Source organism: Lycorma delicatula, chromosome 5 (assembly GCF_047948215.1).
Source record: "Lycorma delicatula isolate Av1 chromosome 5, ASM4794821v1, whole genome shotgun sequence".
NCBI classification, from domain to species: domain Eukaryota; kingdom Metazoa; phylum Arthropoda; class Insecta; order Hemiptera; family Fulgoridae; genus Lycorma; species Lycorma delicatula.
Genome location: NC_134459.1, coordinates 8,067,743 through 8,095,541, shown reverse-complemented (window position 1 = coordinate 8,095,541; position 27,799 = coordinate 8,067,743). Strand labels below are relative to the sequence as shown.

Sequence of the window (27,799 nt, the reverse complement as noted above, 5' to 3'; positions counted from 1 at the left end):
TGTTCCTGTACTGTACTTTGATGGCATTCTGCATTTACACTGGACTAATAATGACAAAATATTTTTCAAGTAAATATTAGTAACGTTTGTTTTCTGTACAAAATAAGTTGTGATCATACTTATATTTTTTGTTAAATTGAAATCTGTTTATTTTAGAATTTTTATGCAAACCAAGTTATTAAATATTGTTTTCTTTTTACTTGGCAAAATAATGTAGGCTAGTTTTTGTGAAAAAGTTTAGCAATCTTATGTAGAAGCCAATTATTTCTAAAAATTTCTTTAGTTAGTTTTTATTTCTTATCTATGTTACTTTTAGTTACCGTAATCATTTTTATGCAAGAAACATGTTAAATGTAATTTACTGAAACAATTTATCACAAAAAATGGTCTAATTTTAAATGTTATTGTAAAAAAATCAATAAAAAATAAACTTTAAGAATGAATGTAATAATAAATAATGAAAGGTGCGAGTTGGGCAGCTATAGGGATGGTAGAGGCTGCAAAAAAATAAAATGTTTATTTTTTTTCAGCGTAAACTGTGATAGCATACGAGTCAGGAAATTTTTATCAAATTGGTCAGTATAATAAGTCAGGGAAAACAAACCTTAAAATTCAGTGGGAATCCTGTTAATAAAAATTTTTACAATCCTTCTTGTTAGAGATCCTTTTTAATTGCTTTTTATCTAATTTACTTTGGGTTTTTTTCAGCAGAAATCTGTTAATTTTTAAAGCACAAAATAATATTTAAAAATTGTTGCCATCAGTGTAGGTATACAATTTACAATATTAGGTACTTTTCTTTTAACATAAGGGGAGCCTACTTGCTTTTTTATTTGTGGATTTTTGCTTCTTTCTGTTACACAGTAAATACCTTGGTTTAATTGAGTTTAGGTTGGATGAGGAAATGTAACTGACGATTCAGAATACCGAACTTTGTATCGTATTACCATTGCCTAGCTCGTTAACCTTGTCTAATTACATAAACCCGCGATCGATGTGTTTTTTAGTTTTTGATAATTGATTATGTATTTTTTAGCGCTGAATAGAAAATAACCTTCATTTTTGTTTCATCATGTCAGGATTGCAAATTTCAATATTATCAAAAAGATTAAAAATTACAAAAATGTGATACAATAAAATAGACGTTTTTTTTTTTAATAATAAATTAATGTAATAAATGTAATATTATATTTTATATGCTTGTTTGGCTTATATTATGCATTCTTAGAGCTAAACAGTTGAATGGTCTGAAGAGGGGGGCAGGTGGGGTCATTGACCCCTAAATTTCTAATGAAAATTGCCATAAAATAAGCCTAATTTCTATTATAGTGGTTAATTTTTATGAGGTATGTACTGCCTTAGGAAACCACTCCCCCTTTTCACCTACCTTTCATGATGAAGTATATAACTTTTATTCCAAGTGTCGAAGTTTCTTTGGACGGCTTATACTCTGCTTTGCGCTTTTCCTTCTATGTTCTCTATAGGGTTCATCTTGGTGTAACAGCCGGGCAGTAGTCTGCCATCATTATAGTAATCCATTTTCCTTGATACGTCCTTTCCATTTCTTTCATGTCCTGATGAAATTTCTCACCCGTCTCTTCACAAACGGCACCCAGATTTTCAGGAAAATAGTTCACATGTGAATTTAGGAAGTGAACCTTCAAGCACACAGAACAGCCTAAATTTTTGTACTCCTGCAGCATGCTCGAGCGGTTGATTTGAAGTTCAGATTCTTCTTATTGGCCAGAAACTTGGTTAGTACTTCTTTAAATTCACCCCCAAACTTCTTTTACTGCAACTTCATTTGTTTATCAAAATTACCTTGTTTGAGAAGTTTTCTAATGTCAGGACCAGCAAAGACACGCTGTTTATTTAGCATTTTATAAGACGGGAAATTTGTCGCAGATCTATTTACAACATTTACCTTCTTTTGGTAAGGCTTTGACCAAGCCTAACTTGATACGCAGAGTTGGAAGAACTTTATTCTGAACCGGTCTACGTACATCGGTGCAGAAGACTAATTCCTCCTTCTGAAAAATGTGTAAGAAAATCCTTTTCTCTATACCTGAACCAGGAAAGTAAGGTGCCAGCTGCTATTAGGTTCTTCACTTTAATCTTCAAACCAAGCAATTCTCCATTTTCTTTGATCAGATGTAATTCTCGAACCAAATCATTTAGTTCAGACTGTGAATAAAACTCTTGTGCATAGCTATCTCCAGGTTCATACACCTTGACATTATCTTCATTTAAATCGCTTGTGGAACCATCTGTTTCAGTTAAATTTTCTGATGGAATTGGCACTGGTATGTCTGGACCATGTGGAACCAGACATAAAGCATATGGCATATTTGGATAAACGATTCTTTTTTATTCTTTAAATTGAAACCGTGAACACCAGTTCAAACAAAAGTAACAATCGTCAATGTAATTTTGTGACTCCATTAAAACTCCAAGTCTGTACGCTTCTTGTTCCCTTTGACCATCATCTAAGTCCTTCAACACATGTGCAGCAAACTTATTGGGATCCCAAGTTTTGTCTTGATCTCCTATTTTCACCTGAAATATGACAGGTACACTTGTCAATCGAAACTTGTTATATTTTTTTTTTGCCTTTTCACCATTAACTCATCACAAATGTAACGAAAAGAATCTGCAGCCTCTTGAAGCCATTTAGAAAACGGAAAGTTTGCTTATGGTCTGGAAACATATTTTCCACTGACAAAAACATGTTTGATCACAGAGAACAAAAAAAAACTCAATTTATGCACGCTGATGATTGAAACAGCACTGATAGTAGTTGCACAGTGGCGGATAGCTGCCAATAAAGTATTACATCTTGTTAAGTGTTATCACAACCTGTTGACCAAACTCTTCCACTATCTTGTCATCTTCAACCCCCCCCCCCCCCAACCATTCTCTTCAGACCACTAATCTGTTTAGCTGTAAGAATGCATAGTAAAGGCCAAAAAAATGAATATGTTTTTTTTATTTTTTAATAAAAAAATGTTTTATGTCTTATTTTATAGTATCACATTTTCAACTTTTTACAAATTTTGAAATTTGCGATTTGTGAAAAATTCTGACATGATAGAAAAAATGAAGATTATTTTTGGATTCAGTGTTAAAAAAATACTTAGGAATTAATTGTCTGTCAGTAGTTAAAAAACATTCCTCTACATCCCAAATTTTGCAGGTCTGTGTTATATATACAAATTTGATACAATTTATTTATAAAAAAAGCAATAATTAAACTAAACACAATAATAAAATTTGAAAAACCAGAAACTAGTGAAAATCAAATGGCCTCTGTTAATACAGAAATACTTAATACTTTTTCAGGACAATGTTAAGTTTTTAACAGCTTTTCTTTTACGATTGATGTTTCTGTTTTGTTTTTTTTATTACATTGTTGTCTGACAGGGCCGTGCATGTTTGTAAGTAAGATTTCTTCTTGTGATTTTATTTTTTAGATTTTTATAATCTGTACAATCTAATGTATTACTTTAATGCAATCTAACCAAAATAATAAATGAAAAAAGCAGTTTGATTTTTTGTAAAACGGGTTGGTTGTAGATTTCTGTCATATTATGTATATGGATAAGTAGATATGAGTTATAAGCTGAAATACTTGGTTGCTATTTATTTTATAATTAAAAATAATACAATATAAAAATTGTTGTTTTAGGTCTCTCTGATTATATGTTTATGGATAGGTACATTAATGTTATTTATGTTATTTTGTGATAGAATAATAGTGGAATTAAAATTGCTGGAAAATGATTAATGTTCAGTAATGACACCAATTTATATAATATCAATGAAATATTAGCAGTTTATAATCTGTACAGTCAAATACTTCAAAAGAATAAATAAAAAGTTGGGGATAGATTATTTTCTTTTTAAAAATGGATGTTTAGACATAACTTCCCTTCAGCCAAAATTGTTGTCAAAGATCTCTCTCATATTATATATATAGACAGATAAGAGTTCAGTAATACACAGAAATACATTTCGTTGCTATTTATTTTATAAAGTACTAGCTGGCCGTCTAGCCAGAAGCTGGACCCTCTGGACTCAGGTCAGCCCAGGCGAATCCAGAGCCAACTCTGGGGCAATTCTTTTAGTTGGTTCTCACGTGATGCAATAACAAACAAACAAACTTTATATATATATATATATATATATATACACATTTCCGAATAATCATGTCAATTTGTTAGATTGACAGTGTACCCTGATGCATGTAAAAAGTTAGCCTTTAACATACTAACAAAGTCCATGTTTGAATTTTGAAAATCTGATGACTTTCCAGAGATATTAGAGAAGCACACCATTTCACTTACCAAAACAGCACGCCGTTTGTTACCAGTTAGTGATGATGATTCATCATCATCATAACTTATTCCAACCTGTTCTGCAATTTCAGATACTCTCAACCTGATCGTCTTTAAGAATGCCTCAAATCGCAACGAGTGTTTTTGTCTGTAATGCTGGTCCGAGGACGGTGATCGTGTTCCTGATTTTCCACTTGTTTTCGTTCTTCCTTGAACTCTTTATGCCAGGCAAACACACGAGTCCTTGACAATTTTTGGTCCCTGAACTGTGCAGTCAATATATGAAAAATTTCCATCGCTTAAACTTCATGAGCAAGAAATTTTATAATTATACATTGCACGGTGGAAGGGTGCACCTATTGCTGCTACATTGTGAGCGTTACTGACGAATTGGTTGGAAGTGTGGAATGGCTGGCTCTCCCCACTCATAATGACTCCACCCAAGCATACTAGAAGCACAGGCCCAGTCCTACGAACCGTAGATCCTCTAGAACAAAAATCCCGTTTATATTTGATTTACCCTCGTATTTTATTTAACGTAAATTTAATTCTATTATGTTTGTAATATTATTCCTTTGATCGATTCGAATAATTCAGTTCAGTTCCAGATCATAAAGTGATAGAGACTGGCAGTTCACAATTCATTAATTCAGTTCATTGAAGTTTGTGCTTCATCTGGCAAATCTCCACTTTTACATATATATTAAGAGATTTTTCAGAAAATATATTAGAGAGCACAATAAAAGAAAACAAATAACACAAAGAAATAATAAAACTAACATCAACTCAACTCAGGAACAATGAAAACAAATGCACGGTATCAGCTGTTACGAAGGATAGAATAGAGAATCAATATGCTACTAGTACTTCACTGTTAAATTAGAATAAATATGGAACTAGACTCGCACATTGCAGTAACTCATCAAGAATAAAAGAGATCAGTTCATAATAACAAATTACTTTGTCAGAGGCACTTTTAAGCAAAAAAGTGGATGATGAGTTATTTCTTCAAGGGCAATTTTTATTAAGGTAGTTAATGACAAGTTATCTCTTCAAAAACTGGTAATGGGTTAATGATTATTAATCATGAAAATAATGTTTTTTATTGATTTGGGTGACTTAATACTGGAAGCAAATTTGACACAATATCCGAAGAGAGCGTAGAAAAATTTGGGTCTGATTAGGTTCCCCCCGCTTAACACTCTCTCTCTCTCTCTCTCTCTCTCTCTCTCTCTCTCTCTCTCTCTCTCTCTCTCTCTCTCTCTCTCTCTCTCTCTCTGCTCAGGACTGGTCGGACTGATGCAGGAGTTGAGGTTTCTATACTATTGGCATCATGTATTAATATTATTTGCTTGTTATTGTGTTCTTATCTTTTTCATTAGTATAAAATATAACCTCATTCAAGCCACCATAAAGCATAATCAAAAAACAAATCATTAAGGATTATAAGAAACCTGTTTATGAGAAGAGTAAAACACATAACAATATTTTTATACATACATATTTTTTTTATTATGGATATGTTTATTATATTTTTTGTTTCATTTTTATAGTTGATGAATGGGCCTGTAAATAATACTTTGAGTAGTAAAATTCTACCTCTTAAATAAAAATATTAAATTAGAGATTGAATGTAGCAGAAATATGTTTTTTGTTACCACATCACATGACTGAAACTGATAACATCACATGGCATGTAAGCTTTTTAATTTTTTTTTTTTTTTACATTTGAGGCAATATTTTACTTAACATTCATTTTTCTTTCTTCTGTGCATTTTTTCCTGGTTTTCCAACAGTTCATTATTTTGCTTTATTTTTGCCTTCTCTCCTCTGACCAAATGTTGTTTCTTTTTTTTACTTTTCTTTGAAATTTTTACTGGTTTTCTGAACGTTGTACTATCTCCTTCAAATATTTTCATTTCATTTACAACCACTGAAATGTATTGATATTCATTCTTTTCTCTGTAAATGTGGTTGAAAATCTGTTTTGTGAGATTTGACTCTTCATTTACTGATGAAATTGACATTTTATCGGTTTCATTGTATTACCTCAAACCTACTTCAGTATCAGTTTTTCAATAAATCTTCTTTATAGTATATGTTCCTTCAGATTTGCAAGGCTAAAATAATTTCATATAAAACCGGAAAAAAACAGTAAATGCTGAACAAACACTACAATGCTATATTGAACCCGATGTTGAATGTAAACGTGTTCAGTGTAGCAAACGTGAATAGCATAATATTTGTACTCATCATTAGCTTGTTGTTTATTTAAAATTACAAGACAATTATCACTTTCATCATGTGGAAAATGTGTGATGACAAATATGGTGTGGGCATGGATTTTTACATTACCATTTCGTTAATTTGCAACTTGCGTTTTAAATTCTCATCTCCAAGTCTATTATTTTTGATTTGCAATTCTTGTTTATTTTCTATATATTGCAACTTTGAATGCAGCTGAATATTATCGTTTTGATATGAAAGTCTTTGATGAAATAATCTTTCATATCATAACATTTATCATATGCTTGTATCAGCGTGCGAGAGAATCTTCGGAAATATAGGTAATATTTAGTATTAGGAAAACAAGAAAGAATTTTACATCTTTTTGTACATCAAATGATGAAATGTAGTCAGGAGGTATATAATAAACTGATGCTTTTTTGTAGAATTCTCCAGGTTTATAGATAGTTAGGGTAGTTAATTAGAAACAGGTTCTGGTGTTAACTTTAATGATCGGGAAGTAATGGATTTTTTTTTTATTTTTGTTGTTGCAGATATACGAGGTTTATAAATAAACTAATGAGTATGGTTCAGAAAAAATTTTTATTTACAGTCCAATTATACATCGACTCTAACACCTTTGAAATAGTTCCCTTGGGAAGCCACGCAATGCTTCAAATGGTTTCCCCATTCTTCACAGCAGTGTTGGAACTCAGAAACTGGAATATCATTCAGATGTTCAGTTACATTTTTTTAATGTTTTCTACTGTTCGAAAATGGTGTCCTTTGGTGTTTTTTTTAAGTCGCAGGGACTCAAGTCAGGTGAATAAGGTGGTTGAGGAACTACAGTAATGTTTTTCTTTGCCAAAAAATTATTAATTGTGAGTGCAGTGTGACAAGGTTCATTGTTGGAATGCAGCATCCAGTTTGGTGGCTGTTCTCATGCAGGCAACATTTTTCCGCAGTCTTTCAAGAATTTCTCAGTAAACATATTGATTTACAGTCTATCCTGTAGGCAAAAACTCCTTATGGACAATGCCATTACTGTCAAAGAAACAAATTAGCATGGTTTTGATTTTTGATTTGCTCAGTTTTGCTTTTTTAGTATGTGGGGAGTTTGAAGTGTTCCACTCCTTGCTGTGGCATTTTGTTTCTGGGTCGTACTCAAATATACAAGATTCATCTTCAGTAATAACATTAGTTTTAGAAAATCAGGATTAGTTCAATTCATCCAAAAAGATCACGGCACACTCCCACATTGTTGCTTTTCTGTTCAACATTGAGGTTTTTTGGGACCAATTTTGCACAAACTTTTTTCATGTCCAATTCATTTGTAAAAATTTGATGGACAGTGGTATGGTTCAAATTCAATTGTTCTGCAATTATGCTGACAGTTAATCGCTGGTCTTACCATATCAAGTCAAGATTATCAAGCCATATCATATCAAGATTTGTTCAACATTGTCATCACTTTTTGACATTAATGGTCTTCCAGAGCGTGGATCGTTCGCAACTGATTCCTGGCCATTTGAACACACGTTTTAAACCACGTTGAAAATTGGGCTCATGACAGAGCATCATCTCCATACGCCATTTTCAGTAGCGTTCTCACAGAGTTTAACACAAAACTTGATTGCACAATATTGTATATAATTAATATCACTCATTTTTGTAATGCACAACAAAAACCTGTTTCACAAAAAGTTTGTTTACTCTCATGTGGTAACAATAGACTAAAAATATTAATACTGAATATAAATCAGCTGTTCATATAATTGTATGTTTACTTTGGCTGCCAAAAAAACTAGTCTCATTACTTTATTTACAGAATTTGTAAGTTGGTAATCTTATTAATATTTTCATTGATCCATTTCTATTCTTCTTGGCTTAAAGGAATGTTCTTAATGGCTTAAGGGAATGTTTGGTAAGGCTATGGGTTATTTCTATTTTATTTTATTTTTAGTCTACATGTAATGTTTGAACAACATAAATATTGCTTGGAAAAAATATTACCTGCAGTATATATGATGGATAAACCTGGTTTTTTTGTACCATTGATTATATTATAATTGTATTATCATTAATCAATTAATTTGTTATTGATAAATAAATCTACGTAGTGCTTTCTGCAACTTATTTTTGTTACATTAATTAAAATTCAAAAAAAAATCATATCTATGAAGTTGTTAAAATTCAACACTAATAATGCCTTTATTTTTTTCTGGAGGTTACACCATAATCAAAAGCATAATTTCAAAATAAACATAAAAAAATTAAAATGTAAAAGAAAATAGTGTTTCTTTTTATTTAGATGATTTAAAATTGAGCATATTGATCCACAGAAATTATTATTTTTATCACTATAAATGACAAAAGCAGTCTTAATTAAAATACAATTTCTTAACTGTTTATATTTAAATTATTAAAATAATACATACCAATTCTTGTACATCTGGATGCATAGCGATTAATAAAAGTGCAAAACTCAATTCAGTAGCTGTAGTTTCTTGGCCACCAATTATAATAGTCATTGTTTCATCTCGCAATTCATTATCAGTCATTCCATTACCTAACATCAAATCTAAGAATGCAAATTTACCACCATCTTCTGTAAACGATAAAGAAAGTTTTACTTAATTACAATCTTTAAAATATATTTTAATGAAAGGCTTACAATTTATTGTTAAGAAGAATCCTGAATAAATTATCCTGAACATAAGCAGTACCTTGGTCGATTGTCTTCTTTGTCTACTTCTTTCCTGATGAAAGATAGTATATATTGTTAAGACCTCAAACATAATAAGATGTAAATTTTGTTTCTACATAATTGTAGATCTCTATTGAGATTATCTATTGGATAAGTTTTTCACAGTTGTTCCAGTGTTTTTCAGTTGTCAGTTTTTGTCTAGTACAAAGAAAGAAAATTCAGTCATAAAAAAAGAGAAAAAAAACCATCTCTCATATAAGATTTTGAAAATTTTATTTACTTGAAGTTTTCTTCGTAAAATCTTATTTTTTGATAAAATGCCTCCTATACAAGAAACATATAAAAAACTTATGCAAGAGAACTAGAAATCTGTTTAAACTTCCTGTAGTTCTTATGGAAAACAGAAATAAACAACAAAATTGCATACAGGCTAATAATACTTTAATTGAAAAAAAAAATTAATTACACTGGTCAACATAAAATTTGGAACCGAACAGGGAGTTCTACATAATAATTTGTATGCTGAATCTGAATATCTATTTTGAAACAAACCATCACGTAACATTCTTAAGTTACAAAACACCTTAAATTTATTTATTCCATTATTCTTGGAAAGAACAATACAAATAAGTTAGAATATCTGTATGTTTGCTCACAACTGATTTATATTGCAATGCATGCTGTTGAACCGTATTTGATACATAACAGTTCAATGCTGTCATTTCATGCCAAGCCAGACATGTATAGAAAAGTCAGAGAGTCAGATAATGAGCAATTCAACATGATGAAATTTTCTTCATGTTGTAGCTCTTGGTATGACTAGCTGTATTCTTTAATTGTGGTAGTGGTTTTATCATACATATATATATTACAAAGATTGTTTCTAACAATCAACAAAATTGTTTATAAGTAATGCTATAGATGTAGTGAAAGATTTTTATGACAGAACAAATTTTGGTATTATTTTATTGAACATCAAGATTTGTTAAGTTGTGTGTATGTGTGTTTGTGTTTTATTGCACTCCATGGGAAACAATTTTATGAAGAATTTTGAGTAATTAAGTATTAACAAATTAAAACTTAATTATTTTTATAATTAAGTATTTTTGTAGTATTTCAGTTTACTTTCTTTCATTAAAACATTTTGAATTTTACAATAAATAAAAATCGGTTTTGTAAAAATTCTCCAAATATTTTTTGTTACTTTTGCAGAGAATTCGCCACCAAAAGTTAATAAAAACCACTATCAAATCTGCTGAAAACTGTTTACAGACATTATTTTGACTGTCCCTTGGGAGACCGAGATAAATCCTGGGGTCCACATATAGCATGTATCAAGTGCTACATTAAACTAACACAGTGGTTAAAAGAAAAAAAGAGCATTTGCGTTTTGGCATACCTATGATTTGGTGACAGCTTACTAACAATTATGATGACTGCTATTTTTGCTTAACAAATAATAAAAGCAGTATTGCATACTCAAATGTTCGTTCAGCTATAAGATCAGTACTTCATGGTGTTGATTTACTGATTCCGATTGCTCCAACTTCTTGGAAAGAAATTTCTGATTTCCCAGAAGGCTCAACCAATGAATCCTCTACTTCAATAGATATTAATTACATTCCAGAAGAATCAAATACCTAACCTCACCTCATCACACAAGCAGAACTGAGCGACCTAATTCGTGACTTGTATTTGTTGAAACAACATACAAAATTCCTAGTTCATGTCCTAAAAAATGGAATTTATTAAACAACAAAACTAAAATTTCAGTATATAGAAATCGAAACAAAAATTTACTGAAATACTTTAGAAGAGATAGTTTAATTTGTTCCTGCCATGATGTTAGGGAGATGTCTGAATTGGACATTGAATATGTTGTTCATGATTGGCGTTTGTGCGTAGATTCATCAGAAAGAAGCTTACGGGCACTATTATTGCATAGCTTGAATAAGTTTTCTTCTATACCGGTAGCACATGCTGCAGGAACGAAAGAAACATAGAGAAGTATGTCAAAAATTTTAAAAGCTACTAAGTATGATGAACATGGCAAATCATTGCTGATCTGAAAGTGATAGGGCTTCTTCTTGGTCTCCAGAGCGGCTTTACAAAATATATGTGTGTGGAATAGTTGGGCTACAGATAAACATTATGCAGTTAAAGACTGGCCAAAAAGAAATTAGTTTATCCCAGGAATGGAAAATATTGTCAATATTCCCCTTGTCAAAACAGATTGTATTATTTTACCACCTCTACACATGAAAGTAGGCCTGATGAATTTTGTATAAACATTAGATAAAGATGGAGGTGACTTTAAACATTTAACTGAGGTTTTTTCACAATTAAGTGAAGCCAGATCAAAAGAGGAAATATTCATCGGGCCACAAATAAGAAAATTAATTCGTGAAAATATATTTGACAACAAACTGAATCCTTAAGAACTGGCAGCATAGAAATCATTCAAAAATGTTGTTACTAATTTTCTTGAAAACAAAAAATCATGATCAGCTTATAAATGAACTCTTAGTGAACTACAAAAATTTAGGCTGCAGAATGTCATTGAAATTCATTTTTTACATTCTCATTTGGATTTTTTCCTTTAAACTTGTGTGACATCAGCGACGAACAAGGAGAAAGGTTCCACCAAGATATATTGCAGATGGAACGTTATCATGGCAGATGGGATGAATCTATAATGAGTGACTGCTGCTGAATGATAAAAAGAGAAGACTTCACTGAAGACAAAAGGAAAATAAGAAAAAAGGAATTAAGATAAACATAAATGCCTGCAAAATAAAAGTAGGAATTTTAATTGTAATTATTATTATTTTTGTATTCTATTATTTAAGAAGTTTCTCAATAATTTAAAGGGTTATAACTAAAAATCTGAGGGTGATGAAAAAAATTGATTTCATTTTAAGATTCAGCATAAAAAATACATTCTAATTCATCTACTTTTATCTCAGTTCCAACTTATTTATTTCTTTTTCTGATGACCTGTGTTGTCTGTGTATATGTAGGTACTTGAAATTTTCTCAGTAAATCATTGTCTTTTATCCCAGATTTCTCAAAAACTACTAAAAATATAGTTGTGGGACCTATGTTTTTCTTCTATTTTTTAGGTCAGATTTCCTATAAAATCACTGAATTTATCCCTTAATTTGGGTCCCAAGAATACAGTCTGGCTTAATTTTACCAAAGGTGCAGAAATCAGGACGAAATCTTAGCCTCGTTAACAAAGGATTTCTAGACCCATGTTTATATAAATATTCTTCTTTGTTTTCACTAATAGAAAATGTCCTTATAGTTTGTTACATTGTTCATAAATCACCTTTTTCTTTTTTCTGTTTAGCCTTCGAAATCACTGTACAGTATTACTTCAGAGGATGAATGAGGATTATGTAAATGAATTGTAGTCTTATACAGTCTTAGGCTGATGTGTGGTTAATTGAAACCCAACCACCAAAAAATACCAGTATCTACAATCTAGTATTCAAATCTATATAAAAGTAATTGCCTTTATTAGGATTTGAACCTAGAAAAGAACTCTCAACTTCGAAATCAGTTGATTGGCGATGATGAGTTCACCACTAGGCCAACCCGGTGTAAAATAAAAAAAAATAATAAAAATTATACACTATACAGTAAATGTTTGTACAAATAATATAATTGTTGAGCTTTTTAAATATTAAACATTTAGTTTTAATCAAAAGGTTTTTCTACATAGAACTCTACTTCGATTTTAGATCTGATGTAGCATTATTGTCAGTGTCTATATTTGGTTCTATTACAATAAAAATAGCACATTAATCACTCTTGTGTTGATTTTAAATTCATATTATCATCTTAGAATCCATGATATCAACACTTTATTTCTAATTTCACAGGTAAGAGCTTACAGTAGGTCTAGATTTACACTATGTTGTTGATGTCATTTCTAAGAAATCTCATCAATTAATAATTTTGTGAAAATTTGCTAATAATGTTGCCATAGTATAAGTTTACAATTTATATATTGTCAAAATATTATCTAATCTTCATCCTGGAAAAATTGCAAATTATAAATAATTGAAACTGATTGTTCATACAATAAAATGTACTCCCATCATGCAATGTCAATTTTCCAGTAACATTTAAAAATTTAAAATTCCAGATCAGTTTTTAACAAAGGTTTTTCAATTTTACTTCTGACAATTTTAGACAATAAAATTATGAAAGAGAAACCATTACTTACCTAATTTTTTATAATACTCATCCTTGCTCATTTCCCATTCTTCATGTTTTTCTTTTATAACTTTTTCTGTGAACTGTAGAGTTGATTTAACTGCTTCATCATGAACTTTTTTTATATTACTTAGTGAAAATAATATTGGTATTTGTAACCATATTTGTACCATTCTTTGTTGCCAAACCTTAAACAAAAAAGTTTTTAAAACCTATTTCTTTAACATTATTACTAAGAGTAGATGACACAAGGGAGATATTAAAAGTAGATTAGCAAAAGAAAGATCCTCCAAGAAAAATAGACGTTTTACTAGTATTAAATTTAGATTTAGAATTTCTTAAAAATATTTTTTAAGTGTATCCTTTATGGTAGTAGAACATGGATGATAATTAATTTAGAAATGAAAAGAATAGATAGGTTTCTGAAGTATGGGTTACAAGCGTACAAGAAAAATTAGATTGGCTGATCAGGAATAATTTCTCTATAACCCAGTAGGCTATTGTCATTAATACACCACTTTCAGGATATCAAATATTTTTAAATTGAATAGTTTTTTATTACTTCTATGTATATTATTTATTAGATTTTACAATTACACTTAATGAAAAAACTTAATATTCTTTAAAAGAAGTAAAGTACTTCTTGATGCTTGTAATTTGTGTAACTGTCAAATAGCTGAAATGATATGTGAATATTCTAAATATCAGCAGAATAAATTTGTTTATATATTGGTAGCTCAATATTCTATATTGTTGTGTCATATTCATTCTTAAACCTAATTTCAGAGAAAATGAAGTGATTGTATTAACATATTTTAATTATAAAGAGAACCTATGTAATAACATATCCTGAACTCATTGTGAAAAAAAATTAAATCTTGCTTAGCAATCTACATAGTTATAATTAAATTTATATAAAAATTAAACATTTTTATAAATGGGAATTAAAATTAAAATAAAATTTAAAATTATTATGTTCATAACAGTTGATTGTCAATAGTTAAAATAAGTCAACGTTAAAAGAAAACATCTTGTCAGTAAGATGTTTACAACTGTTATGTATTGATTACATTTATAAAAATTTATATGCACAACTATAAAATTCATAATTTATCAGTAATCCCTGATGATGGAGGAATAATCCGAAAGCGCTTGGATAGTTGATACTCACAATTGTTGGTAAGTGGATTCTCTATTTTTATATAAATTGTATAATACTAACAGTGCCAGATGTTAAGATAATTGAACCTTATAATTAAATGTTTATAAAGATTATAGTTTTTATATTCATCCCCACTAGTGTGATTAAGATTAAATTTACACGCAGAACATTCCAAATCAGGTTGCTCTGGATTGACAAATGTAAATTTCATAAATGTAGTCATCCATCAATCTTTATTACTGTTAGAAACAGCAGGTATCTGATGATGAATGTGTACAGTTTGGAAGTTGTTCTGGTTTCACTGAGGTTATAAAAAGATATCAGTCATTGAATTCACATCCTTTTTATATTTTCAGACATATGTGGTAATTGTAGAATAGTCTTCTGCAATTCTCTTTGCACATAATGGATTTTATTAACATGCTCTCTTTTGATTTTAACGTCTCTATTTTGACATATAATTCAATCAATACTCCGTTTGTTGTTAGGAGATGTATAATTAATAATATGCAGCAACCTTTTTACCTCTAAAAATGTACAGTCTTTAAATACCATATTTGATCTCCTAGAAACAATCTTGAACATTCTTGGAGATGTCTGTTCTAAGGACATTATGGTTTTGAATATATCTCAAGATTAAGGAACAATTTTGATTTAGATTCTGTATTTGTAGTATTAGGAGCACAGTGATAAATAAAAAGGAAGGTATTCAATCATTTTTATAAAGTACCTTTGTAATTATTAACATGGCTGCAGTATTTTTTTTATGCATATAATTTTTGTGAGTTACAAGTCCCCATTGTCTGGTATTCACTTTTCCACAGGTGCATTATAAGTCACCTGCATCTTGTAAGCATTTTCCTCTTCTAATGCTAACTGTCAGTCACTGATAGAACTATTTGTAAATTTTATATTCAAATGGTGTGGTACCAATCACTCAGCAGCAATACAAATTTAATCCTTCTAATGTCAAAATTTAATCTTTAAAATTACTCATTGAGTAAATCCTGTCCTGTGGACTGGGATCCCTAGCTGTGAGCATTGGTTGTATTTCCAGGTTAAGGGAACAGGTATCAGTATGATGGTTTGCTGAGATTAAGGGGCAACCCGAATAAGCAGTAACAGGCAGCAAGGCCTGAATAATTAGCAAGGTCTGAAGTGGTGTGGTGAGATACTGTCAAGAAAGAGGGACAGTGCACTTAAAAAATGCAACTAAGCCAAAAACAGTCTTGTGAAATGGTGAGTATCAACTTCCAGTAAATAATTTGACTCATCCATCATGTGTGGCGGCAGAATAACGGCTGTGGGCCATAAAATAGCTTCCAGCAGCTTAAAAATGGCTTTGAAACAAAGCGACCTCTTTGTAAGAACAGCTTATGGAAAGTTTGATAAGGAAACAACCACGGTTAGGGCGTTCCCCTGAGGCAATGTGTAGTACTTGGACTTCCAGGGGTGCTATGAGAAATAGGTTACTAGGAAAAATGAAAGATGGGAAACAGCACAGGAAAGGTAAAGAGTTAAAGATTGGAATACAAATGTGGGACATTAACTGGGAAGATAGAGGAAGTAATAGACATAGTGATTACTTAAGGTTTGGATATCCTAGGTTGAGTGAGACAAAATGGCATGGAATGGGGAATAAAAAAAAAGCGGATACTATAAATTGGCGTGGAATGGAGGTAAAGAGTGTAAAAATGGAGTAGGAATTATCCTATAAAAGGAGTGGTATAACAGACTAAAGATGTGGAATATGTAAATGATAGAATAATTAAATTAAGCTTTCCTTTCAGAGGAGAGGTTAGAGAATTTATCCAACTCTATGGAAGTTTTAAAAAAAGAAAAAAGTATGAGAAGGAAGAGATGGGAAATAGATAGAGAAAGATTAATTTTTGTAAACATCACATTTCAGCCACGGGCTTTTAATTCTTCTTCTTTTCTGTTTACATAATTCAGAGTCGACTTAGGTATTCTGGTATCATTAATTCTTTCTAAGTACACCCAGCCCATATCTTATAATTAATAGAATTAATTAAAGCAGAGGTAAAGTAAAATTTAAGAGTAGTAAAAGACTTAGGATAATGAAAATGGACAAAAATGAAATTAATAACAAGAAATGTAGCAATGAAAACTGGTTGAAAGAGAGATCTATTGAAGTAGCAAAATGATAGATTGTAACATACATAAAGAGATTAAAAAAAAGAATTTGGAAAAATTAAACAAAGATGTGGATGGTAATCTTTGTTACAGAGAGAAATGTATGGTAAAAATACATAGAAGAAGTATGTAGGAGAGTTTTTTTATTTAATGAAGTGCAAGAAGAGACAAAAGAAATTGATTACTTTACAGATAACTATATTTTAAATTCAATTCAATAGTATTTTGAAGGATTTAAACAAGAATAAAGTACATAAATTGGGTGACATATCACCTGAATTATTACACTGTCCGAAAGAAATAAAACTGAATAAACTGTATTTATTAGTAAACTAAATTTATGAAACTGGGAAATAACTTCTTTCTTTAAAAACAAATGTAATTATTGCCATTTATAAGTAGATTAAGATAAATTTGAGTACTATTTCACCGCTAGTTTATTATACATAAAAAACAGGGTAGATCACAGGAAAATAGAATATATGATAGAAGGCATATTAGGTTGATTTGGTTTCACAAAAAGCATTTATATAAGGAGGGGCCATTATGGCTCTTAGACTAATCTTAGGAACAGTCATAAGAAGAACAGTCACCTTTTCTACTTTTCTGTATAGTTATTTGCATCTATTACTTTCCTGTTTCTTCTACCCAAGCAGTAAGGTGATTTTTGTCTATATCCTCTTTTTCCTGTTTCTGTTTTTACTGGTCTTATTATTTCTTATTCTTTTCCATTTGGATTTCATCCATAACACTGATAAATAACAAAGGTTCTGCACGGGATTTTAAACTAGTTTCCACCAAAAAAAAACTGTCATTCTTTTTGAGGTTCTAATTGTGCTTTCACAATTTTCATTTCCTCTTTTATGCTGCCCTCACAATTCTTCTAGACAGGTTACTATAGGCTTTCTTAATATTTATAAAATTATAATCCACTTTTTCCACACTACCAACTCTTCTCAATTATCAAATATTCTTTCAAGGATCTTTCTGTGTATGAGTTTAAAAAACTCTATAATTGACATCTTTTTAATAACTGGAAACATGAATATTATTAAGCTATTTACTTTTAAAAGTATTAGTTTTTAGAGTAACCTTTTTTTTCTGGGAGTGTTGGCCAAACTTAAGGGACTTATTCAGGGCATCAGAATAAACAAAAACGTTCCTGTGAACAAACTTCATTTTCCTGTGTCTGCCATTTTGTGTTTTTTTAATAAAATTGTATATCTTAAGAACAGATTGCAATATTTTAATGAATTTTGGATACATCTACTCAATGGCATCTTCTACATAATAAATGTAAAAACATAATACATATATAATAAAAAAAATAAAATAAAAACATATGAATATATTTAAAACATGTATAAATATTTATACAGTAAACATATACAATTTTTTGAAAATTCCAAAATGGTGGTTATGTAACTTTTTTAATCATGAACCGCTCCAATTTTAATCATTAATAAGGGGTTATTATTAATTATTTTTAATTCAATTAGTGAAAAAAGTGAAAACAAGCACAATTATCAAATTGCATCATTTTTGTGATCCACTGTAACAATTTTAGTCATATCTCAGCTGTTTATCAATCTATTTGAACAATTGAGGTGTCTTTACAATAAAAGGCTTAACATATTTTCTAATAAAACTAATATTTATGGAATTATTAATATTTAAAGATTCAAATGGCTGCCATTTTGGAATCTTCAAAAGGTAGAATTTTCAAACTTACTTATTTTGTAGATTTTGAGTATACATGTACATTGAATTTCATTAAAATATTTCAAAGCTTTCTAAAATGCAGGATGTATTTTTTTTCATCCTAAGTTTTCTATTTTGTTTTTTTAATTTTCATTTGAAAGTAATCTGCTTATCAGAACAGATCATTCTGTATTATTATACCACAAAAAATAATACTAAGTAACATTATTGCATCCTCTTATGAGTGATGAATTTCATAGTGAGTGTAAAATAATTAGTCATTGCTTCTAACCAGTGGCGGCTCTTATCTAAAATTAACGAGGGTGCTGCTCCAGAAAAGTTTTAGGCTTTGTTTTAAAATTGTGTAAATGGAAGCAAACATGTATAAAACGAAAATTTATTGAAAAACTTGATAAACCCCTAAAAGAACAAAATCAAACATTTTTTACTTACTTTAACCTAAATTGTTACAGTTCAAGATTGATCTACTCATTTAAAAATGAAATCCATTGTTGTTGTTTTAAAAAAAAGAATCAAATAGAATAGCTGGAAGCAGGATAATAATCTAATTCTACACTTTATCACATTCAAAAATATAGTACACAATTTTTAACACTATCATTTTTAACACACCCAGAGTAAAAAAAAAACTATCTTCCACCAGTACGCATGCCAGGGATGGCACTGCAGGAGTAACAGTGCTTTCTCTCCCTTACAGCCTCGCGCACAGCTATGTGCGCCTGTGCACAATAGCCAAACACCACACTGCTGGAACTATGAAGCGCACAGTTTCATACCAAGATTTTTGTATGTTTTACGTAAACTGGGGGATGGCTACTGACATTAAGCTCAAGGATTATATACTGTACAAATATAAAGAAAAAGGATCTTATTATATTAAATGTTATCAATAAAATCAAGTGGAAATAGGGGGTGCTACAGTTCCACAGTGCCTATACGTGAACCACCACTGCTTCTAACGATCTTGTCTGTTGCCTGAAGAGGATGGTTCCTGATGAGGTGCAAAGTGACTGGAATGCTACCATGAAAAATACACTTCACTCAATTAAGAACACTGTTTCACCATGGAGCTTCTCATGCAGAAATAACTGTCGAGAAGAGGTCATTATCTGCCATTTGTGAATAGGTTACATTAGACTCGCTCATGAATATCTGATGAAACAAATGGATGCACCAGTTTGTGCTCGCTATGACAGCTGACTGAGAACGATCACATTCTTGTGGATTGATCTGTTATGCAGCACTGCATTGCAAATTTAAACTGGGGCTAACATTTAAACTATTCTACGGATAATGAAATATTTTTGTTTTATGTTTTACGGTTTCTTAGGACCACCTGTTTATACTCAATAATTTAAATTTCTGTAATGTGTATCAGCTATTCATACCAATTGCCATATAGCAATTTGAAATTTTAGTTTTCTAATTGAGACATAAAATGTGATATATGTTTGTTTATTACAACAAATACATGTCCAGGAGATGAAAACACAAAAGTGTTTTTCACCCAGAATAAACCAAAAAAAAAAAAAAAAATTGACTGGAATTGAAACCCAGGTTAATAAACAATGATGAGAATAAAAGTGAAAAGTTTTTAATTATCTATGTAGACAAAGTATTATGACTAAAGATGTATGTAAAAAGTTTACTATTGAACCCTCAGAAGAATCTCATCTCAAAATAAATAAAAAAATGTTTAAAAACATCCTTTTTTAAAGAGGATGTTAAAAAAACTGTGAATTTAAAAAGAGTAGTTATTAGGGATATACACAGATTTGTGACAAGATGGCAAGTAGCTGCTGAATCCAACCAGACATTTCTGTAAGAGGATTTTGGAAAAGCTTACTCTGTTGTTAATGGACCAGTGGCTTTTATACTGTTGATGAGTATTACTGTTGATGAGTAAGTTTTGTGTTTTTTTTCAGGATGCTATTTCTTAATAGCATCCCGAAATGTTTATTTTTATAAAGTATAAAGAAATAACAATATAAATATAAAGAATATAAAAAACTAAGAAATATAAATATAATATTTATATTTTTTAATAGTGTTTTTTCAGGGTGCTACTAGACTTAATTATTTACAGTTGTTTTTTTTTTTTTTTTAAATAATTCTGGGCTGTGGTTTCTTTTATTAAATTTCAATGTTAATTTGTTGTCTTTGCTTCACAACCTGTATGAGAAAGTTTTTCAACTATTTTGAGTCATCATAATTGTATGTTATGATTTGTAATATAATTTTTTTTTTGTTAAAATTATGCAATTTAATTTGTGGTAATTTATTTATCGTATATGAAAGAAGAATAAGTAAAGAAAATGTTTTAAAAAATTTAGTGGTGTCTTGTACAACTCATTAAATTTTAGTATGTTCATTTATTATTTTTTTGTTACAATTATTATTAATAATAATCATAACTGCATACTAACAGTTAGCACATACCTAATACTACTTAATAACCCACTTATTAAAAGACATAACACACATCACAAAGTTTAAAAAAATTTAATTAAATCATATGTACAATACAAGGTAAGATTTTGAACTCTGAATTCTTTATTTACAAACAAACTTTTTAAAATAGCAAATCAAAATATTAATAACTTTTTTGGTGTGACTGTGAATCTTGTATGGTTACAGGTATAAAAACCTATAAAATTTGAAACTTAATATATTATTTTTTAAATTTTATTTATTTTGTTAAATATTTACTTTGATTTTCTATATTATTATTTCCTGCATAAATATTTATTCGACAAAACTAATTCGAGTTGGATCTGATGTAAAATTTTAGTTTTATTATTTAAAAAATATATTATTTCATATTTATCTGTATTATGATCTGTAGAATTACAATAATTTATTTTTTGTTTCTTTTCTTATTTAATGATTATGCTAATTTTATGGAGTAGGATTTTATTGCAAATATTAAATATTTCTCATTTCTGAAGGTCTTGTGATATATTTAATTTTTCTTCTGTTTAATAATGGTATATTATTATTGTTGTTGTTTTTACTATTAAAATTATTATTAATTGGGCACCCATTTAAACTGAAACGATCCACAAGTGGAATTATGTACATGCATGGAAAGTAAGAAGAGCAAAAAGAAGGAGCAAAACTCTGAAGATAAAGAGGCTGCAAAGGAGCAATAAAAACCTCCCAGAGGCAGCACCCAGAGCAGCAATAACAAGAAAAAGAGGAAGATTCTTAAAAAAGTGATCCTCATAAAAAAGATTGAGGGGAGAACTTATGCTGAAACCCTCAGTCAGTCTGGAAGGAGGTGAAACTGGAAGAGAGTGAGGTGGAATAAGAAAGGCCCGAGCAGGAGACGTTCTAATTGAGTTTGGGAGCAGCACCAAAGACAATTGAACATTCAGTGTGTCCTAAAGGCTGTACTCAGAGAAGGTGTTGCCTGCAATCTGGAACCACAGGAGACCCTGGAGATCCGAGATTTGAACTGTGTGACAAAGAAGGGAAGATGTGGAAGCAGTACTAAGAAGAGATCTTGGAGATATAGGAAACTGAAGGGTTAGCATTACAAATACTAATGTCAGGAAGCAGAAGGTAGTCATGATAGAGATTGGCAAGAAGGCTGCTTTCAGATTACTCAGCCAGTCTATGAAAAAGATTGGCTGGGTGTACTGCCAGATTAGGTCTAGAGCACAAGTCCCTCAGTGTTTCAGGTCCCATGGGTATGGGATCTGGCTTGTGGATTGTTGAACGCACTGATGTGGTGGCTGCTGGTGAGGTGGTGGTAGCTGGTTACTTCAACTTCAGGCTGTGGAGTGGGGTATGGAGCATAATGACTCAAGAGGGAAATACATTCTGGATGTGGCAGCACATACTGGACTCGCAGTCCTCAATGTAGGGAACATGATGACGTTCCCGGTCTTCAGATAGGATATCCAAAGACCATTCTCGTTATTTCACTCATCTCATCAAAGAGCTGGTCACGCTCGTCAAAGACTGGAGAGTCCTGCACTGTCAGAGACCACCAATGCATCTCGTTTAGAGTCCTAGACGGTGCACGGGAGCGCCCAGAGGCTCCACGGCTGGTGAAAAAATACAATTTCAATAAAATTGATGAAAAGAGATTCACAGGAAAGATCTCCTCAGGGGCGGTAATCCCTGGGAACATAACCACCGGGAGGCCATTGGCGCTGAAGCCGTGGTTCCTTAGACCATGCGACTGATCGCTTCTGCATGTGTCGCCTCTATCCCCCACGGGAAGCCGAGGCACTGGAAGTGACCCGTTTACTGATGGATGCAGGAGATTATGGGGTTGCGCTGAGAATGTCTTATTAAGGGGTTTTAGAGAACTATTAAGTAAGAGATTGGTTGCGGCGATGAATCAGGAGGTGGTCTATCATCCTACCAGTACGGTTTTCAGCAGGGTCGGTCGACCCTGGATGCAGTTCGAGGTTGTTGAGGCAGTGCGTCGGCGAGCAGAGGCCACAAATATTTTTTGCGCCATGTGGTCCTTCTCGTTTCGTTGGACGTGAAAAACGCGTTCAACTCTCACAATGGAACGACTTGCTTCGGGATATGGAGAATTCATTCTACGTGTTCTCGATACCTCCTCAGAATGGTGGATGCATACCTAAGGAACTGCGGTCTCATCTATAAGACAGCGGCAGGCTGGCATAGAACCACCATCACGTCGGGGAGGTGCAGGAGTCGATCCTTGCCCCCGACCTTTGGAATGCTGTCTACAATGGCTTGCTGAGGCTGGAGATGCCGGAAGATTCGGCCTTGGTTGATTATGCTGATGACATTGCGCTACTTGTTGTAGCCCGCGACGTGGGATACGCCGAACTAAGGTTCAGCCGAGCGATGCACAGTGTCAGCGGTTGGCTGGATGACCAAGGATTGTCTCTAGTCCTCAGTAAGAAGGAGATCATGGTTCTAACGAACTGTATTGACATCCTCCTCCCCTTGCGTGTCGGGGATGAGGTTGACGAGATCAAATTGTCCGCGAAGAACCTTGGTATGATCATTGACCGGAAACTCAGCTTTGCTGAACAGTTATGAAGAGCCACCGACAAAGCCACGAGAGCATAACCGCTCTCTCTCATAACGGCATGGAGAGCTGCTCTACTAAGTGACCCAGTTTTTAATGTGTTATGGTCAATTAAAAATGGTCAGTTCCAGGCAGAATCCTGATAGAAAGGTGGGTGGTTTTAACCAGTAGTTTACTAGTGGTGGTTTGATAAGACCACCAGAGGGAGCCCAACACTCCATACGTAAGTGCATTTCAACTCTCCACCCAGAAAAAAAATATTATTGTTATTATTTTCTTTGAATTTATTGATGCTGAATTATATTAAAATTTTATACTACCATTACTACTTTGTTTTACATATTTTTGCTTAAAGAAGATTGTTTTATTTCCTTTTTTATATATATGTGTATTCTTTTGTTCAGTAGATATTACAAATAATGTATTCATTGTAAATAATTTTCTATGCAGTAATATTAATATTTTTCCTGGAAGAAGAACTTTAAAGAAAAAAGCTTATTCCTCTGTTACTTATGTACATTTATTTAATATTAGCCTCAATATGTTTTTCTTTCTGCATTTAATTTATTATTTCTTACAGTTCAGTAAACTGTAAAAGTTAACATATAACTATTGATTTTATTTTTTTCCTTTATTAGAAAAATTAAAATAAATTAAAAATACAGAGATTCTTTAATAATATACCAATTTTATTGTATAAAATTTTCTTTCTTGAAAACGTTTTTTCTTTAAAAAAATTACATAGAAATAGATATAAGTTATGGTTAATATAAAATAAAATTCAAATAATTTGTGAATCTAATTGAAGAATTTACTATTATTATTTTTTAGTTTGACAAAACAAGTATTTTTAAATAACAGATTACGCTCTGATAACAAAAGAATCCGGATACATTTAATTTAAATTCTAGTGATTACACTAAATTCTCCATTAGCTAGATTGGATGTATATTCACCCTTAAATACAAAAACAGAAATATTCATGCACTTGACACAATAACAGAATAATCTTTTGAAAATCATCTTACAGAAACAAGACATCCAGTCATCTCTTCTCTTCTTTTTCTGTTTAGCCTCCGGAACCACTGTAATGTATTACTTCAGAGGATGACATCCATTCAAACATTTTAACATGTATATAATAACTAAGAATCAACATGTTTGTACAATTTTACTGATCAATATATAAGATATTTTGGAAGTCATCTGATATCCAGAGCAGTTTTCTTGATATGGGTCCTGTAACTAGCTGTCACTTGTTCATATAATGAGAATAAGTAACTTGTTACATGTAGATTCTCAAGCCAGGATATGTGAACTAAACAATAGAATGATGGCCTCCTCAGTTAGGAGTTACGGCTCCTATTGGGAAGCCATTATTGTTAAAATATAATTGGTATCAATTTCCTGGATAGAAAGGCTAGCTCTGACCATGTATATCACTCTGATACACATGTTTGAACAATATGAAATTATAAACGCACTAAAAATAAAATATGTAAAATAAACAAACAACTTACATTGAATATATTAACTATATACTAAAGAGGTTTTCTAATCCCACTTTACAATAGATATCAATCAAACTAATTTTCTAAGAGTAATGATGTTCGATATTGTTAACAGAGTAAAGATATTGCTTGTAGGATTGAGTATCATTTACATGTCAATGAGATTAACATTCTTTGATAAGCAAAATTATACTTGGTTTTATGAAGAAAGCCTGGCGAGGGAAGTTTTTTCTTGGTGAGAATAGCTGTCATTTTTTTTGAACTGGCTTTTTTTAGTTGCATGTCATCATATATATATTTAAGCATGTATATATGTGTTTATTTTTGTTTATTCAAGTACAAGACTTGATATTGTCATTGTAGATTACAGTACAATCAAATATCATTAATTAATTGTGAGAGTAAAGTTATATTTCACTTCTTGACTTCCTAGTCAATTATAAAGAATCCTCATATGCATGTATAATCTATGAACTCAAGTACTTTGTTTTTTTGAATAGGTAATGTTGTTAGAATTAATTTAACATTTTTTTAAAATCTACTTTTCCAGAATATCCCATCATTTTTATTCCTTTCCACATTCCCTTTCCTTTGTCTTGTTCTCTTGATATCCCTTTATATTTAAGTAACTAAAATTATGAAGGTTTAGTCTGTCTGCTTTAATTAGTTAACCTATTCAATTTTGAATAAATAGTATAACAAATTAGTCATATATGCCAATTGATTTAACAGCGATGTATCAAAATTTTGCTGTTCTATTTCTTATCATTTTTATTTCATATTTAGATACATGGTAAAAATTAAAAAAAAAATTAAGTTTACTGATGAAAGTTAAGTTATTTTGATGAAGTTTAAAGCGGAGGTTTCAATTTTAAGGCAAAGGAGAACTGTTTCAATTTTAAACTGAATTATAGTTGCTGAACTGAATGGTGGAGAGCTAGCGCCTGCAGTTTTTATGAGAATGTCCTAGATTCAGATCCCAGTCAGGCTTAGTATTTTTCATATGCAACAAAATTTTTATTCCACATTCCCATATAAGATGAATTAATAAACTAGTTTTTATGTTGCTTTTTCCAAACGAATCACATTTAGAATCATAAAATAAGATTTTTAGGTTACTCATCAGATGATAAATTTTCAAGTGCCAATTATAAGATTTCGTTTGCAACATGGTCAAACCATATTGTTTCTCTCTGAAGTATCTTAGTCTATAACTAAAATGCCATCATCATTCAAGATTAACATGCCTGTGTATGATATAGTATTGCTTCTTGAGATTATTTAAAAATGTTGGAATAAGTTTTTAGAATTCAAAAATTTGATGTCCAATATTTGTTTGGTGCCAATATATGTAACCTTATATATAGCCTCAAAAAAAAAAAAAATAATACTATCTAAAAAAGGAAACTAACAATATTTACGTTCATGTATTAAATTAGACAATCAAATTATTTTGATGTTATATAGTATAAAACATTATACATACAAGAAAGGGTCTTATTTATCAGTTTCTATTTTTAATAAATTATTCAGAAATCTAACAAAATTTGTCAAGTAATTTTTTTTAAATTAAAATTTTCTTTTTATATGAACAATATTACTGAGTAGGTGAATTTTTAAATAATACTAATTACATAAATTTGAATTTTTCATATCAATATTTACTTACATCTACTTAAATTTGCATCCAAATATTTATTAATACCTTCAAAATTTTAATTTTTTCTCCAATGATTTTATTTATTTTCATTACATTGCTATGTCCATATTATTCTTATTTTTATATATTAATGTAGACAGAACTATTAATTATTTTGTATTTAATAATATTTTTTCTGATCAAACTTTCTGTATATCTTTCATCGATCCTTTCAGGAAACTGCTGGACTAAATTCTTTCTGTTATTCGTTAAATAGTACATCTAGTAATTACAAAAAATGATCTGCACGGGCAGTTATTTTATTTATTTATTTTTGTGTGTCATACACTAAAATTGATTACTCTTATATTGTCCATAAACTGTTCGTAAGTACTTTGATTCATAATTATCAATACATAAGTATTCTCATTTTAAAATCAAGGTTCTATTATCCAACGTTTCTGAGACTATTCTCTTAAAATTAGCTTGGATAAGTTAGTATTTTTACCTTCAGAACAATTGTACTGATTTCCATGAAATAAATATCAGACAGTTTATTTCAATTTCACAAGCGATTGTGATTTAAACAAATATAAAAGATTGCTTGTACTTATTCATATTCAAACAAGCTCTTTAAAAACAATAAAAAAATAGTCATCACATCAATACCGTATTTTTACATTTAGTTTATATATAAACTAAACGTCTCTAATTGAAATTTCCTATTCAATTTAATTTTCTATACTTCTCAAATGATATGCAGCTTTAAATAAAGATACAAAGAAACATTTAGAGCTACAATATATAGTCAACAAGATACAATAGAGTCAACATTTTCCAATCATTTTATCGATAAAAGAATTTACTTGAACTTTGTCAAGTATGTAAATACAAAGAGATGTACAATAATAATGTGCTACATTTGATATATATATATGTAATTCAAATCAAACACATTTGTCAACTACATTCATAATTGATGTCTGCCTAACTTAAAAAAAAAGGTGAACATTAAAATCAACTAAAATCATTCATTTTTAAATCGCTGCATCAGTCACTGAAGATAGTTTCATGAGCGAATAAAAACATAATGATTTAAA

At 30.6% G+C, this 27,799-nt stretch overlaps 1 protein-coding gene across 3 annotated transcripts; it reads right to left on the bottom strand.

The window, feature by feature from the left end:
* Nucleotides 1-8,823: 8,823 nt before the first annotated feature.
* LOC142325818 (cytochrome P450 4C1-like) lies at nt 8,824-27,200 on the bottom strand. 3 transcript variants are annotated; one of them, XM_075367842.1, is made up of 3 exons: nt 26,730-27,200; nt 13,502-13,679; nt 8,824-9,168 (listed from the first exon to the last, which is right to left on the bottom strand). In XM_075367842.1, exons 2-3 carry the CDS (start codon nt 13,662-13,664, stop codon nt 8,975-8,977), a joined length of 357 nt encoding a protein of 118 aa, XP_075223957.1. In that variant the 5' UTR covers nt 13,665-13,679; nt 26,730-27,200; the 3' UTR covers nt 8,824-8,974. The 3 variants fall into 3 exon arrangements, 1 of the variants encoding a protein (XP_075223957.1); XR_012756591.1 differs by lacking the exons at nt 8,824-9,168; nt 13,502-13,679 and adding an exon at nt 24,331-25,032; XR_012756590.1 differs by lacking the exons at nt 8,824-9,168; nt 13,502-13,679 and adding an exon at nt 24,331-24,634.
* Between the last annotated feature and the right edge of the window lie 599 nt (nt 27,201-27,799).

Excerpts from the sequence above, each read along its gene's own strand:
- LOC142325818 (XM_075367842.1), bottom strand. The coding sequence starts at position 13,664 with ATGGTACAAATATGGTTACAAATACCAATATTATTTTCACTAAGTAAT. Across the intron at positions 9,169-13,501 it reads TGAGTATTATAAAAAATTAG|AAGATGGTGGTAAATTTGCA; the intron begins GTAAGTAATGGT and ends TATCGTTTACAG.